General features: G+C 39.8%; 1 protein-coding gene across 7 annotated transcripts in view; it reads right to left on the bottom strand.

Annotated features, from left to right (window-relative positions):
- myo16 (myosin XVI) overlaps positions 1 to 13,919 on the bottom strand; it is a 360,735-nt gene that overhangs the window by 181,226 nt on the left and 165,590 nt on the right. For all 7 annotated transcript variants that reach the window (XM_059646418.1, XM_059646419.1, XM_059646420.1 and 4 more), the window contains one exon: positions 3,292 to 3,442. In XM_059646418.1, the coding sequence (XP_059502401.1) occupies positions 3,292 to 3,442 (151 nt within the window). The remainder of the gene's footprint in view (positions 1 to 3,291; positions 3,443 to 13,919) is intronic.

The raw sequence follows: 13,919 nt of genomic DNA, 5'->3' as shown, positions 1-13,919 counted from the left end.
GTTAACAGCCAATTTCAAGATCGTGAGCTTTGCTGATTGATTGAAACTCTTTCATCATGATTCCTTTCAGCAGTAGCTAAGCAGAGTGAAAATGTCTTTTCTCATCTTTTACTGAGAGTGCAGGGATGTTAAGATTTTTGGTCTAGTGGTACTACTGCGAGGCTCTTCATTCAGTGACCCAGTAATGAACTGGGGGCCTGCGTTCAAATGGCAAATAATAAGGTTTGAATTCAGTTAAAAAACTGGAATTAAGAGTCTACTGATAACCGTGGAAATAATGTTGATTGTTTATTTTTCCAACATTCTGGTTCACCAATGCCCTTTCTGGAAGGAAACTGCCGTCCTCATCTGGTCTGGTCTACGTGTGACTCGAGGGCCACGGTTGATTTTTAACTGCCCTCTGGGCAATTGGGGGTGTGTTACAAATGATGGCCTAGCCAGAGGTACCCACATCCTGTGACTTGATAAAAAAAGAGTGAATCGTTACAGGAGACAATGGCCTTGTGGTAATATGACTGGATAAGCAATCCAGAAATCCAGGCTAATGTCTCGGCACATGAGATTGAATCCTAAAATGGCAGGTGAAAAAATCTGTATTCAGCAAAATTCTAGAGTTGAAATAAAAAAACCTAGTCTAACAGTGACTGCTGCTGATTGTCATAAAAACCCATTCTGGTTCACTAACGTCTTTGAGAAAATTTGACATCATTTCCAGGCCTGGCCCACAAGTGAGTTCAGACCCACAGCAATGTGGTTGATTCTTAAAAACCTTCTGGGCAATTTGTGGTCGAGAATAAATGGTCATCCAGCCAGTAACATTTACATAAATGGGTGAATAATCAAAAATGAGATTGTTGTTAGAGTTATGACCTTCACACACAAGCCCACACACATTAGTACTTGGATTGAGTGACTTATAGCCTCTGGCATTTTGTATTCTTTAAACTTGGGTTGGGGGTCAGTGCAAACATGTCATGTGCCAAGACTCCTCTCTGTTGTTTTGAACACCATTTTCACAGTCTGAGGTTACAAGTTCCACTTATAATGCATTTTGTCCCTTTGAAACTCTTTTCACAACACAGGTGTGACATTCTGGAGTATCTCACTCTCCAGGCAACCACCAAATTCACACCTGCAAGCAACTCTAAGATCTTTGCCCTTTTTCTTCTTGTACACATTGTAATCAAAGCTTGATGCGTCCATAGGTAATCTGGGTTAATAATCCATGTTCTTGACAGCGCCACTAATACATCTTTGTCTCAGGTGATTACAGGACAATGAGAAATCGGTCAGCTTATGACCACTTCACAATACTAACCATTTTTAATGTGCATATAGGCACTCTTGGAAGAACAAGTTGCATTTACTTAGAATTTTCCACAATGAAAAACACAACTCAACCCATGATAGCACATGATGAGCATATACATGCAACTGGTGCTCTCTGCATGTTGTATTGGCTTCATTTTCACACTTATCCTCCCTAGACCCTAGCTTATTGGCTCTTCTCAATATACATAGGGTGGCACGGTGGCTCAGTGGTTAGCACTGCAGCCTCACAGTGCCAGGGACCTGGATTCGATTCCAGCCTCGGGCAACTGTCTGTGTGGAGTTTGCACATTCTCCCCATGTCTGCGTGGGTTTCCTCTGGGTGCTCCGGTTTCCTCCCACAGTCCAAAGATACGCAGGCTAGGTGGATCGGCCATGCTAAATTGCCCATAGTGTTCAGGAGTATGTGGGGTGCTTCAGAGGGCGGTGTGGACTTGTTGGGCTGAAGGGCCTGTTTCCACACTGTGGGGAATCTAATACATATCTCCCTTCCAATGACTGTTCCACAAGATTACTGTTACAGTAATTCTGCAGTCTCCCACTGGTGTGTCATATTGCAAGGACTTACATGGGTAAATTACAATTTTTGAAAAGGGTCAAATCAAACCATATTCAGAATCAGTATCATATGTCTTGCACAAATCACCTTCTCATTCGTTTTTGGGTATAAACATTTGGAAAAATGATTGTGTTTCTTCCTGTTGACTCCTGGAATAACACAATAGTGTACAAGTTTTAATCACTGTGATTCCAGTGTTTATTTTGTACTTGAAAGATCCATTTTCCTCCTGACTACTAATGACCTTGTCTTATAGTGTATCCTAAACTTATCTCACAACTTGTCAGATAGTCTGACAAATTGTCCTGTGTATAGAAGTTTCCTCATAAGTGTAGCATCAAGTCTAAGTCTAATTTCTTGGCTTATCTAGGCTGGAAAAAGAAATTTGAGCATCAAGTTGAGGATCTTTATGGGAATAATTGCAGATCTTCGTAAAATGGTTGGAACTTACTTAAAACCTTCCTCAACAGCTCAAAATGACTGGATTAAATTTTTGAAAGTTTCAGCTCATTGGCATGTTTCTGAGGCTAAATAATTGCTTCTGCAGCATTGCTGTGGGTAGAATAAACTCACCCAAAATCAGTCCAGTTAGTGATTGAAGAGCTGGACTCCAGGATCCTGCAGTAACTCATTCTTCATTAAAATGTCTCAAAAATGGCACCAGGCTTTCTAGATAGGGACCTGGAAGTCCTTGTAGTCAGGGTGGTGAAGCAAAGGATAACCCTCTAGCTGATGGGCCAGCACAGGAGGGGAGGGCAAGGCATCAAATACAATTGGCTGACGAGTGTCAGTGCTGATTGTAGGGTCAGACAGGATGTATAGCAGTGTAGCAGAAAGTGCAATGATCTTCTGAGCTCTGCAATGTTAAATGTCATCATTTTCTATCTCACACTCACTCTATCTCTGTACACAAGTCTGACAAATGTTGATGGACTACAAATTTTTCTATTGGATACAACATCTCTATTCAACAGCTCTCAACCATCCTTGACGATTCTTAACATTTCCTGCCCTGTGCCTATAAAGCTATGTAATTTGCAGAGGCTGGCAGCCTCCAAGGAAGTACATATTGAAAGGCTGGAAAGGCATGTCTTAAATTATTTTGTGTACATTTCACTGAAGCGAAGTAAATATTAATAATTTGCATTGTCATACAACACCAAAGGCAATCATAGATATTTTGCAATGTTTAACCAAATGTCAAGTTAATAAGCGAAACAAGGCAACAAATCAAGCTAATGAAGTGTTTTTTTTGACAGGAATTAAAAAATAAGATCAGAAGTTATCCTGCAATATTAGTTGTAAGAAAGCAATGTGTCATCCAGTGACTCTACTGCAGTTTCATTATAATCTCTGGCTTAACAACTAATCATTAAATCTGGTATTCTAGGACTTATACGTACCTGGTCAGGTTTTGATGTGCTGTTCACTGTTGGATTGTCGCTGTTGCTGTCTTGTGAATTTTGTTTACACAAACTCCCAGAGGCATCTTTAAACATTATATCTTTTTCCAACATGCTATCCTGCTTGGCAATGGACAGGACAAGTGGGTTCCTAAGGAATTAAGATATATATACCAGTTAGGCCACTTCCTATGTTGGTTAGCAGAGAGGGGAAAAAATAATCAAATAAAATCAAGGCATCTCCTTTGGGTTATGCTCTATGAACAGTCACTATAACAAAGGTTCAGAGGATAACAAATCATAATTTGCTTTCCATTAAGAATGTTTGTATCGCAACAGGATAATGGGTCACCATTTTTAAGGCCTCTTTGATGTTGTAGTCTATCAAATCACAGTTTAAAAATAAGGAGTAGGCCATTTAGAACAGAGTTGAGGAAAAGCTTCTTCACCCAGAGAATGGTGGATATATGGAATGCTCTGCCCCAGAAGGCAGTGGAGGCCACTCTCTGGATCCTTTCAAGAGATGGATAGACTTCTTAAAGATAGTGGAATCAAGGGTTATGGGGATAAGGCAGGAACAGGATGCTGATTGTGGATGATCAGCCATGATCATAATGAATGGTGGTGCTGGCTCGAAGGGCCGAATGGCCTACTCCTGCAACTATTGTCGACTGTCTATTGTCTATCAAATCCAGATGGAAATCAAATAATTTAAAGAGAATGTTGGCAGGTTTCTAATTCAATAGACTGACTGAGTCATAGCCATGAATCCACTAAGAAACTTCAGTCAACTCATTTTCTGGAGGCTGGGGTGGGGAGGGAGCAGATTTATAAGAAAGGGTTATCGATGAAACATGCAGATGCTTTTGTGGATGTTAATAGCTGAAACCTTTACTGTATTCACTTGAAATACTGATCTAATAATGGGTAGTTATACAACTAATCCCATCAATACAAAGACCCTTAATGTTGATATAATGAATCTATTGACCGCCACATCCGATTATGTCATGAAGAGAGTAGTTTCTCCTTGATTAAAATCCATATTGCATCTTGAAAGTTTAAATACTTTTCTAAATAGCAGCTACATTGTTTCTTGGATGTATTCAGGAGTTGAAGCACATTTGAAGAATAAGGAATGAAATCCAAACCTGGTAATCTCAAGTGAATGATTTAATAGCTGAAGACTAAAACTTAATCTCAGAATGGTAACTGAAGAGGAGATTTAATGAGCCGTAAAATGATTAGGCAGGAACATAATTTATTGATTTGATATTAGAACTGGTTGATTTGACACTAGAACTGATGTATAATTGTAACACCTTAATGATTAATATGGTACAAAGGCTGACAATTTGTTCAGTATTTTCCCTTTATTTAAATTACAAACGATTCTCAAGTTGTACTGTCAAAGACAGATCAAAAACCTCATCTCCTTAAGTATCTTGGGATGATGGGTAGCTCAGCAAAAGTTTAAAGATTTTGTGTTACAACTCAAAGGAATATTCTAATGAATAATTGCCTGGAGGAGTCTAGAAGTGAACACAGATATAAGGGAAAGATGGGTGTCTGGGATAAAGGGGGAGGGTGATGGTGAAAGGTCAGTCTGAGTGAAATGAAAGTGTATTTTAATTCTCTAAACTCTCCTAGCTGACTATTAAGCTATGTAAGTCAGAATGTTCTGAAGTCTCTGACTGTAAGATTTGGAGATATTTTGGAGGGTTCCAGAGGCCTGGTAATTACTCAACAGAGGATTATCACAATAAACAGTGCATTGAGACCTCTGATGGGATCCTCCTGCACCTTTCAGGTTTTGTCTGGTCTACCTGAAGACTGAAAGATGTGGATCAATGTTCCCTGTATCAACATTGTAACAACGGAACAATAACTGATTTTGCTGGAAAAGCTCGGCAAGTATGGCAGCATCTGTGAAGAGAAATCAGAGTTAATGTTTCGCGTCCAGTGGTCCTTCCCTCATATGAAGATCTTTTCTGCATTGAGGTGAGTAAACGTTAATAGGTTGTATTCAGTCCAAGTGTATACCAGGGATAGTAAGATCTTCTGGAACCCTGTAGTCTCGGAATGCAATTCCATTTTATTCATTGTCACTACAATATCGTTCCTTTTGCAAATGCTCAATAGTTATTCTCAAAGGTAGTTTTTAACTTAACATTTCCCATGAAGCCCCTTTAAAGCATCACTTCTAATCATTGACATGTGACCACAAACATTTTGCTCTTTGATCTCATTTCTCTACCCCCTCCCCTAATCTTTTTCATGCAAGGTGTTAATCTCCAACAGCAATGTCAGCTCTCTTGGAAGGCATACAGAATGTGTATGCTCCCTCAATTCAGTCTGGAAAGGAGTGGAGTAGAATGGCAACTTCTCTACAGATAAAAAAATAATTAAACTGCATTTATTTGAATGCAAAAGGTCTTACAGGTAAGCCCAATGAACTCACGGCATGTGGAGGAACATGGGACTGGCTCATTGTAGCTATTACAGAAACTTGGCTAAGGGAAGAACTGGACTGGCAGCTCGATGTTCTAGGTTTTAGCTGCTGTTGGAAGGATAGAAAAGGTGGCAAGACAGGAGGGGGAGTGGCACTGGAAGAGGAATACATTGCTACTGTAATTAGAGAGGATATTTCTGAGGGAGCATCCTGTGAAACTGTATGGGTAGAAATTAGAAATAAGAAAGGGATGATCACCTTGATGGGATTATACTGTAGGCTCCTCAAGAGTCAGAGGGAAATTGAGAAGCAAATATGTACACAGATCACAGATATATGAAAGAAAAATAGGGTGGAAATAGTAGGGAATTTTAATTTTCTAAGCATTGACTGGGTCTGCCACGTGTTAAAGATTTGGATGGTGAGGAATTTGTTAAATGTGTTCAAGAAAATTTTCATTATCAAATTGTAATGTACCTGCGAGAGAAGGAGCAAAAACTGACCTTTTCTTGTGAAATAAGTTCAGGGTTAGTAACTATAGTGTTAGTAGGGGAACACTTGGGGACTAGTGATCATAATTCTATTAGTTTTAAAATAGACACGAAAAAGGATAGGCCTTCTATAAAAGCTCAAGTTCTTTATTGAAGGTAAATTTTAATGGTATGAGATAAGAACTTTCTAAATTTGATTGGAGTAGACTGTTTTCAGTTAAAGGGATGGCTAACAAGTGGGAGGCTTTCAAAAGTGTAATCATGAGAGTTCAAAGGCATTAAAGGTAGGAACAATAAAAATATTGACATTCTAGTCAAGAGTAAGAGCAAGTCACATATTAGATGGAGACAACTGGCATCAAATTAATGTCTTGAAGATTATAAAGAGTGTAGGGACAAGTTTAAGAGGGAAATCAGGAGGATATGACTTAGCCTTGGCAGATAAAGTTAAGAATTATCCAGAGAGATTCCACAAGTACATTAACAGCAAAATGGCAATTCGAGAGAGAACAGGACTCTCTAAAGATTAGTGAGGTCATCTATGTGCTGAACGTCAGGTGATAACAGAGATATTAAATGAATATTTTGCATCAGTTTTTACTGTGGAGAAAGAAATGGAGAAAAAAGTTGATGTCTTGAAACCAGTTAACATTACAGAAAAGGAAATGCTGGAGGTCTTAGAAAATATAAATGTGGATAAATCTCCAGGATCTGATCAAACGTATCCCAGGACGTCGTGAGAAGTTACAGAGGAAATTGTAGGGCCCCCAGCAGAAACCTTTGTATCAACTCTAACCACAGGTGACACGCTGGAAGACTGGAAGGTGGCTAATGTTGTACCTTTATTCAAGAAAGGTTGCAAGGAGAAGCCTGAAAACTATAGACCTGTGATCCTGATATCAGTGATAGATAAATGTTGGAGGTGATTCTGAAAGATAGGATTTACATGCACTTGGAGATATTAGGGATAGGGATTAGAGATAGTCTGCATGATTTTGTGTGAGGGAAACTGTACTCACAAACTTGATTGAGTTTTTTGAGGAAGTAACCAAAAAGATTGATGAGAGCAGAGCAGTAGATGTTGTTTACATGGATTTTAGTAAAGACATTGACAAGGCTCTGTATGGTGGACTAATTAGTAAAGTTAAATCACAAGAGATTCAGTGTGAATTTGCTAATTGGATACAAAATTGGCTGAATGGGAGGAGACAGAGGGCGGTAGTAGAGGATTGTTTTTCTGACCGGACACCTGTGAGCAGCAATGTTCCAAAGGGATCGGTGCTGCGTCCACTTCTGTTTGTCATTTATATAAACAATTTGGATAAGAATATAGGAAGCAGGGTTAGTAAGTTTGAGAATGACACCAAAATTGGTGGTATAGTGGACAGTGACAAAAGTTATCTCAGATTACAAAAAGATCTTGATCAATTGGGTCAATGGGCTAAGGAGAGGCAGATGGAGTTTAATTGGGGTAAATGTGAGGTTTTGCATTTTTTGGTTAAAAAAAAAGGACAGGACTTGTACAATTCATGGTGGGGCCCTGAGCAGTGTTGCCTAGGGGCTCAGGTGTGTAATTCTTTGAAATCTGCATCTCCAGTAGAAAGGATGATTAAGATGTTTAGCACCTTGCCTTCATTGCTCAGACCTTTGAATCTAGGAGTGGGGATGTACAGGATGTTGAGGTGGTACAAGATTTTGGTGAGGCCTCTTCTTGAATACTGTGTGCAATTCTGGTTACCCTGCTGTAGGAAGGATATTATTAAATTGGCCAGGGTTCAGAAAAAAATTACTAGAATGTTGCTGGGACTGGAGGGTTTGACATAAAAATATAGTCTGGATATTCTGGGAGGCGTAGGAGTTGAGGGATGTGCAAGTTTATAAAATCATGAAAAGCATAGATAAGGTGAATAGTAAGGCTCTTTTCCCTGGCATGGGTGACTTCAAAACTAGGGGGTATATTTTTAAGATGAGAGGACAAAGTTTTAAAAAGTGCATAAGGGCAACTTTCTTTACACAGAGAGTGATTTGTGTGTGGAATGAACTGCCGGAGAAAGTGGTGAAGGCGGGTACAGTTACAACATTGAAATGACATTTGGGTAAGTACATGAATAGGACAGGTTTTGTGGGAAATGGGCCAAATGCAGGCTAGGGGGCTTAGTTTAGTTTGGGAACAAGATCAAAGTGGTTTATTTGGACCGAAGGGTCTGTTTCCATGCTGTATGACTCTATGACTCTAAGAACAATTCTTAAATTAAAAGTGTATTGTTATTGGTGTCTAGACCGCTGTCTGTCTCCTATATTCCTATATAGTATTGTGGTCTGCAGGCTGCAATTCAGTTTAGTTCACCTTGTATGTTCAAGGCTATTTTTCAAAAGATCACACTCATTTATAATAAGCAAGGACTGACTTTTCCGTGATAGTCTTCTGCAAACTTGAACAAAGTGTTTCTTTATAATCTCAACATTTCCTTTCTCGAACATAAGATTGTCACTCAGTAAAGGCGGCACATTTTTCCCTCAGCTAATGAGCCATAATGACCTGGAGCCTCGAATACTTCTGCAAAGCCAATATATCTCTTAGTTATGTCAATTGTTATGAGACCACCAGCTGTTACTGCACAGGAAGATCAGAAATATTCTTCAATGTTTCCTTTTTCAATATTCCAAGCTCAACAGCATTGTATGACAGCTTACAGCTGGACCTTTAGCTCAATAAGAATCAAAAGAACTGCTCGAAAGATGCTGTAAATCAGGAACAAAAACAGAAGTTGCTGGAAAAGCTCAGCAGATCTGGCAGCATCTGTGAAGAAAAAAATAATCAGAGTTAACATTTTGGGCCCAGTGTTCTGAGGGAGGGTCACCGGACCTGAAATGTTAACTTTGACATTTTCTTCACAGATGTTGCCAGACCTGCTGAACTTTTCCAGGAACTTCTGTTTTTGGACTTTTAGCTCAGAGGTCCCTTTGAGGTGGTTAGACTGCTTCAATTCTCGCAAAACTCCAATTTTTTTCAGCCCCCTTTGGTGGTCATCTTTATGTTTTGGGTGAGAATAGTGAGAAAGACTAGTTTAAGAGCACATGACCTGAAATTGGGAGCTCCAGATAGACACAAAGTATTTGACCAAAGAAAATGAAATATGACAAAGGTCCAAAAAACAAACCTGTACTTGTTAGAACAGAGAAAAATGAGAAGCAATCTTACTGAAACATACACAATTCTCAGGGGACTTAAGGGCAAGTGCAGAAAAGTGGTTTCCCCTTTGGTGGACAGCCTAGCTGTAGAGATTTCAGAGTAAGAAGTCAGACATTATAAAAGCTTTTCACTGTTTAAGGCAGAGATGAGGAAATGTTTCATCTTTCAGAGGGTGGTGAATCTGTGAAATTCTTCACTGCAGAGGGCTGTCGATGTTGTGCATTCAGTGTATTTAAGGCTGGTTTAGATACTTAATCAGGGAATCAATCTTTACGAGGAGAAGGCAGGAAAGTGGAGTTGAAGATGAGGTCAGCCACGATCTCACCGACTGGCAAAGCAGACTCATTACACTGAATGGCTTATTTCTGTTTGTATTTCATACGCCGTTGTGGGAAACCTGGTAGGAATGGTTCATATTCACTGTGCCAGCCTTGAGAGAGACACCACAGTGAGGTATACCCTAGAACTGCACAGGAAAAGCTGGCTACATGAGCGAGCTTGCCATGTGTGTGTGTTCCACACAGGCAAATTCCTTTAAAACTACAAGAGTGCTGTCTTCCTGGGGAAAAGTGTCCCTATCCCTGAAAGTGAGCAAATCCACTGTTTTACTCACAGGCTCAGGAACGGCCCGTTAACTAATGCCAGGAACAGTTTGAACATTTCCCCCACCTCCCTGAATACACTCTTGACCATGAGACTACTCCAAAAACTGAGCACAGATGAACGATGTGTAAGAAGACTTTATGTCTATTCTCCTTCACTGAGTTCTACTGCACCATAGTTCAGTGTCTCGTCCCTAACTGCAGGAAAATATTTCAAAGGCTCTGGTTGTGGGGATCAACACTTACTTGAGAAAAGATCTGGTTAGTAATGAAGTTACAGTATCTCTAGAAGTCTTAGTACTGCCATGGATCATGGCTTACACCAAGAAGACACAGAAATTGAGGAAAGCCAATATTGCCAAAACCAATCAGGTGAGAGAAGACTCAGAGAGGGAAAAAAGAAGGGAAAAGGGGATTCATTGAGCAAAGGTTTTCTTTCCAGGCTTTCAGGAAAAGGAAGGGGTTGCCACAGAATAAACTACTTTTGCAAGGTCAGCAAACGTGTAGAAAGTGGGTCAAGGTTCAATAGTCTCCCAGGGTCAGCAGATCCGATAAGATTGGGATAACCCAGGATAGACTCTCAGAAATTAAAAAAGGCTGAACTCAGAGACTGCAAATATTCAAAATGTCAAAACAGAGCCAGGGTACTTAAGTGATAGCAGATATTGTGGGGAATGCAACCAAATGTATCAGTAGAGTCCCTCCCATCTATATTAATCAGGGAATCAGAAAGTTCCCAAGCCAGGCAGATAAATGTAGTCAACAAGGAGCTACATCACCCGAGGTTGAACAAGGAGTTGGCCTAACCATGCAAACAAGATGATTGTGAGGGAGACATTTTGCCCTGTTGAAAAACCACCATGAAATATAGCAGAGGTTGGATAGTTGAAAGTTGAAGTGTTCCAAAAAATATAGTGGTAGGTTTCAAAGTGGCTTTCCTCAAGTGTACAGGGCACTGTAGGGCTTTTATGCCCTGTAACTTCTGACCCCTCCTCTCCAGGTGACTAGCTAGGCCCCTCGGCTAAGAATATGCAGTAGTCTAGCCAGCCATTCCACAGGCAAGTGGACATTCCACACATTTCTAAGGGTAAAGTTGGGACGCTTGACGCAACTACCAAACCCAGAACACGTCTACTTCCTCAGTCTGTTCAGTGTCTCAGTCTTCAGCCTCTGGCATCTCTGGATTAAATGGTAGAAATTCTGCTGCATCTGAAAGCCTGAATGTACAACTAAAAGTTTTCAGAGAAAAGCAAGTGTGAAGAGAAAGGGGCTCTTGCAGATTGTGGAATGACGCTGAAGTCAGATTTCATAGAATCATAGAATCCCTACAGTGTGGAAGCAGGCCCTTCGACTCAACAAGTCCACATTAACCCTCTGAAGAGCATCCCACCCAGGCTCATCCCTACCCCTTTCCACAGTAACCCACCTAATCTACACAGTCCTGAACATTACAGGCAACTTAGCATGGCAAATCCACATAACCTGCATATCTTTGGACTGTGGGAGGAAGCCCACACAGACATGGCAAGAGTGTGTAAGCTCCAAACAGATAGTCACATGAGGCAGGAATCAAACCTGGGTCCCTGATGCTGTGAAGCAGCAGTGCTCACCACTAAACCACTGCGCCGCTGCTAAGAAATTCTAACAAGATCCATTGTGCATGATCATCCATAATAGTCGCAGCAACTGCCTCATTGACAACACTGTTCTCCTGCAGTCATATCTGCCTTCTGCTGCTTTGTTACTGTTATGATCCAATTCGTTCTTCAAATCAGAAGCACAAGTGACAATAATTGTGCAGCACTGCATCTGGAGGAAGTCCTGCTGTTATGTATGAGATGAGAAATGTAATAGCGAAGCTGCAAACCACACTAATTGTGTGAAGATAAAGTTGGACATGCAAAAGTGTTGTTTGAGTGATGGTTAAAATGAATCGTTGATAGCCAAATTAAGGCTGTGGTGAAAAGAGCAGTGGGTGAGATCTTTAGTTTTGTTGGTTGGGTTTGGCATGTAAGGGTCTATTCACTGGCATTGATCATTTGTGTAAGATTGTTAAACTTCTGCACTAATGCATTCAGGTCCTTAATGCCAAATTGCTAACCTCACTGCCACAGCCATTTATTTCTACTGGCTTCTCATCTTTATCTGGAAGGCCTTCTTGATCCAGAAAGAAGAGAACCTCCCTCCTCTGCTCCTGCTGCAGTGCACCTGGACAAAGGAGAGCTATTCTCCTGTTTGTTCCTGTCATTTTGGGACATTTCCAGAAAATCTTCAAATGTCCTCCAAGCAATTTCAGCGACTGCAGCAACAAAAGTATTTCTTTCAGAGCTCCAGTCTTACAGTCACACAACCTTTGCATGAACTTGGGGTCTTTGCCAAGGTAGACACCTACCCAGCTGTTCACTTAGTCCTGGTTAGCAAGACATAACAGTGAAAATAACCTGTCAGCTAACACTGACCCCAACTTTCTTTATGATCAGAGATAATGGGAACTGCAGATGCTGGAGAATCCAAGATAACAAAGTGTGGAGCTGGATGAACACAGTAGGCCTAAGATGCTGCTTGGCCTGCTGTGTTCATCCAGTTCCACACTCTGGTACCCCAACTTTCTTTGCTGTCTACATTACTTCAACTAGAGATGTTGATAATCACACATTATGGGTCCAATTTCAGGAATGATTTAATTTTGCCCACTGCAAGCTATACATCGACTTAGTCAATGTTTTTGCCATATTAACACAGGCTATGAGTCCTATCGTGAACAGTTATACAATGATTTTTTTAATAAAGCAGTAATACTATAAACTTACAACATTGAGCAAATTAATTTCAATTAAATTGGAGAAAATATGAGGAGAGGGAATATTGAGCAATGCGGTGAAAATTATTTGTTAGAAAAAAAGCAATCTTACCAGGCCGAAATATCATTTTTTTCTTTTAATACCAACTAAAACAATACACTCTTTCACAGAAAATCTATCATCAGTGATCTGTGAGAGCAGTGCTCTGTTAAAATCAGTTTCTTCTGACAGCACCAATAAACAATTAGAAATAGCAAACCTCAAGGAAGATTTAAAAGTGCAAAGACAAATTTTTATCTTGATCATATTTTACCCAATAAAAAAAAGAAAACAAATATATTGAAACATTACTTGCTACTCTGAATAAAACCAGTTTAAAAAAAAACAAAAATTTTCAATGGAAAGCAGGAGGATAGTTCTGTGAAACAGTCTGAAGTGTAAAAATGCTGGCGGATGATGTGGGTGGTATTTATACAACAAGCTAATCATTTTTTTGCATATATTTTAATAGCAGCAACTCTTAGAATGACACTATTATACCAGAGATATGTACTTTTTGACTCAAACCTTGCAATCATTTGCTTATAATCACTGAGTGTGAGAGTTTGGGCTCATCAATTATTTTCAGATAACCGTGGATTATAATTTTCAGCAGCGTTATCCTTCTTTTCTGTGAAGAAATCATTAAGTATGAATCAACTTTCTTAATAAAAATGGAGTAGCATTTTCTGGAATACAATGAAGAAACCTTCCTGGAAAAATGAAATCCATAGTGGAAGTTTTTTGATCTTTTCCTTTTGAAGCAATGCAATTCCATATTTCCACATTTCTACCTCCTCCAAGTATCACTCTCTTTCTATCAACATGAAAATTCTCATTCCTTTAATTCAAATCCCTCTTCAGGCCTCATCTCACAAAGTAATCTCCTCTAACACACATTCCTGCATACGCATTACTTCCCTTTAATCCGATGTTCCTCCTCACTCCTTCAGTTTTGTTGCTGGATCTCATTTATACTTTTGCAACACATTATACTTTCTCTGCCTTTCCACATTTTTCCTTGCTTTCATTTTTTTTTAAATCAACTGT

The sequence above is a fragment of the Stegostoma tigrinum genome, chromosome 6, assembly GCF_030684315.1.
Source record: "Stegostoma tigrinum isolate sSteTig4 chromosome 6, sSteTig4.hap1, whole genome shotgun sequence".
NCBI lineage: Eukaryota > Metazoa > Chordata > Chondrichthyes > Orectolobiformes > Stegostomatidae > Stegostoma > Stegostoma tigrinum.
This window is presented reverse-complemented; position numbering and strand designations above follow the sequence as displayed.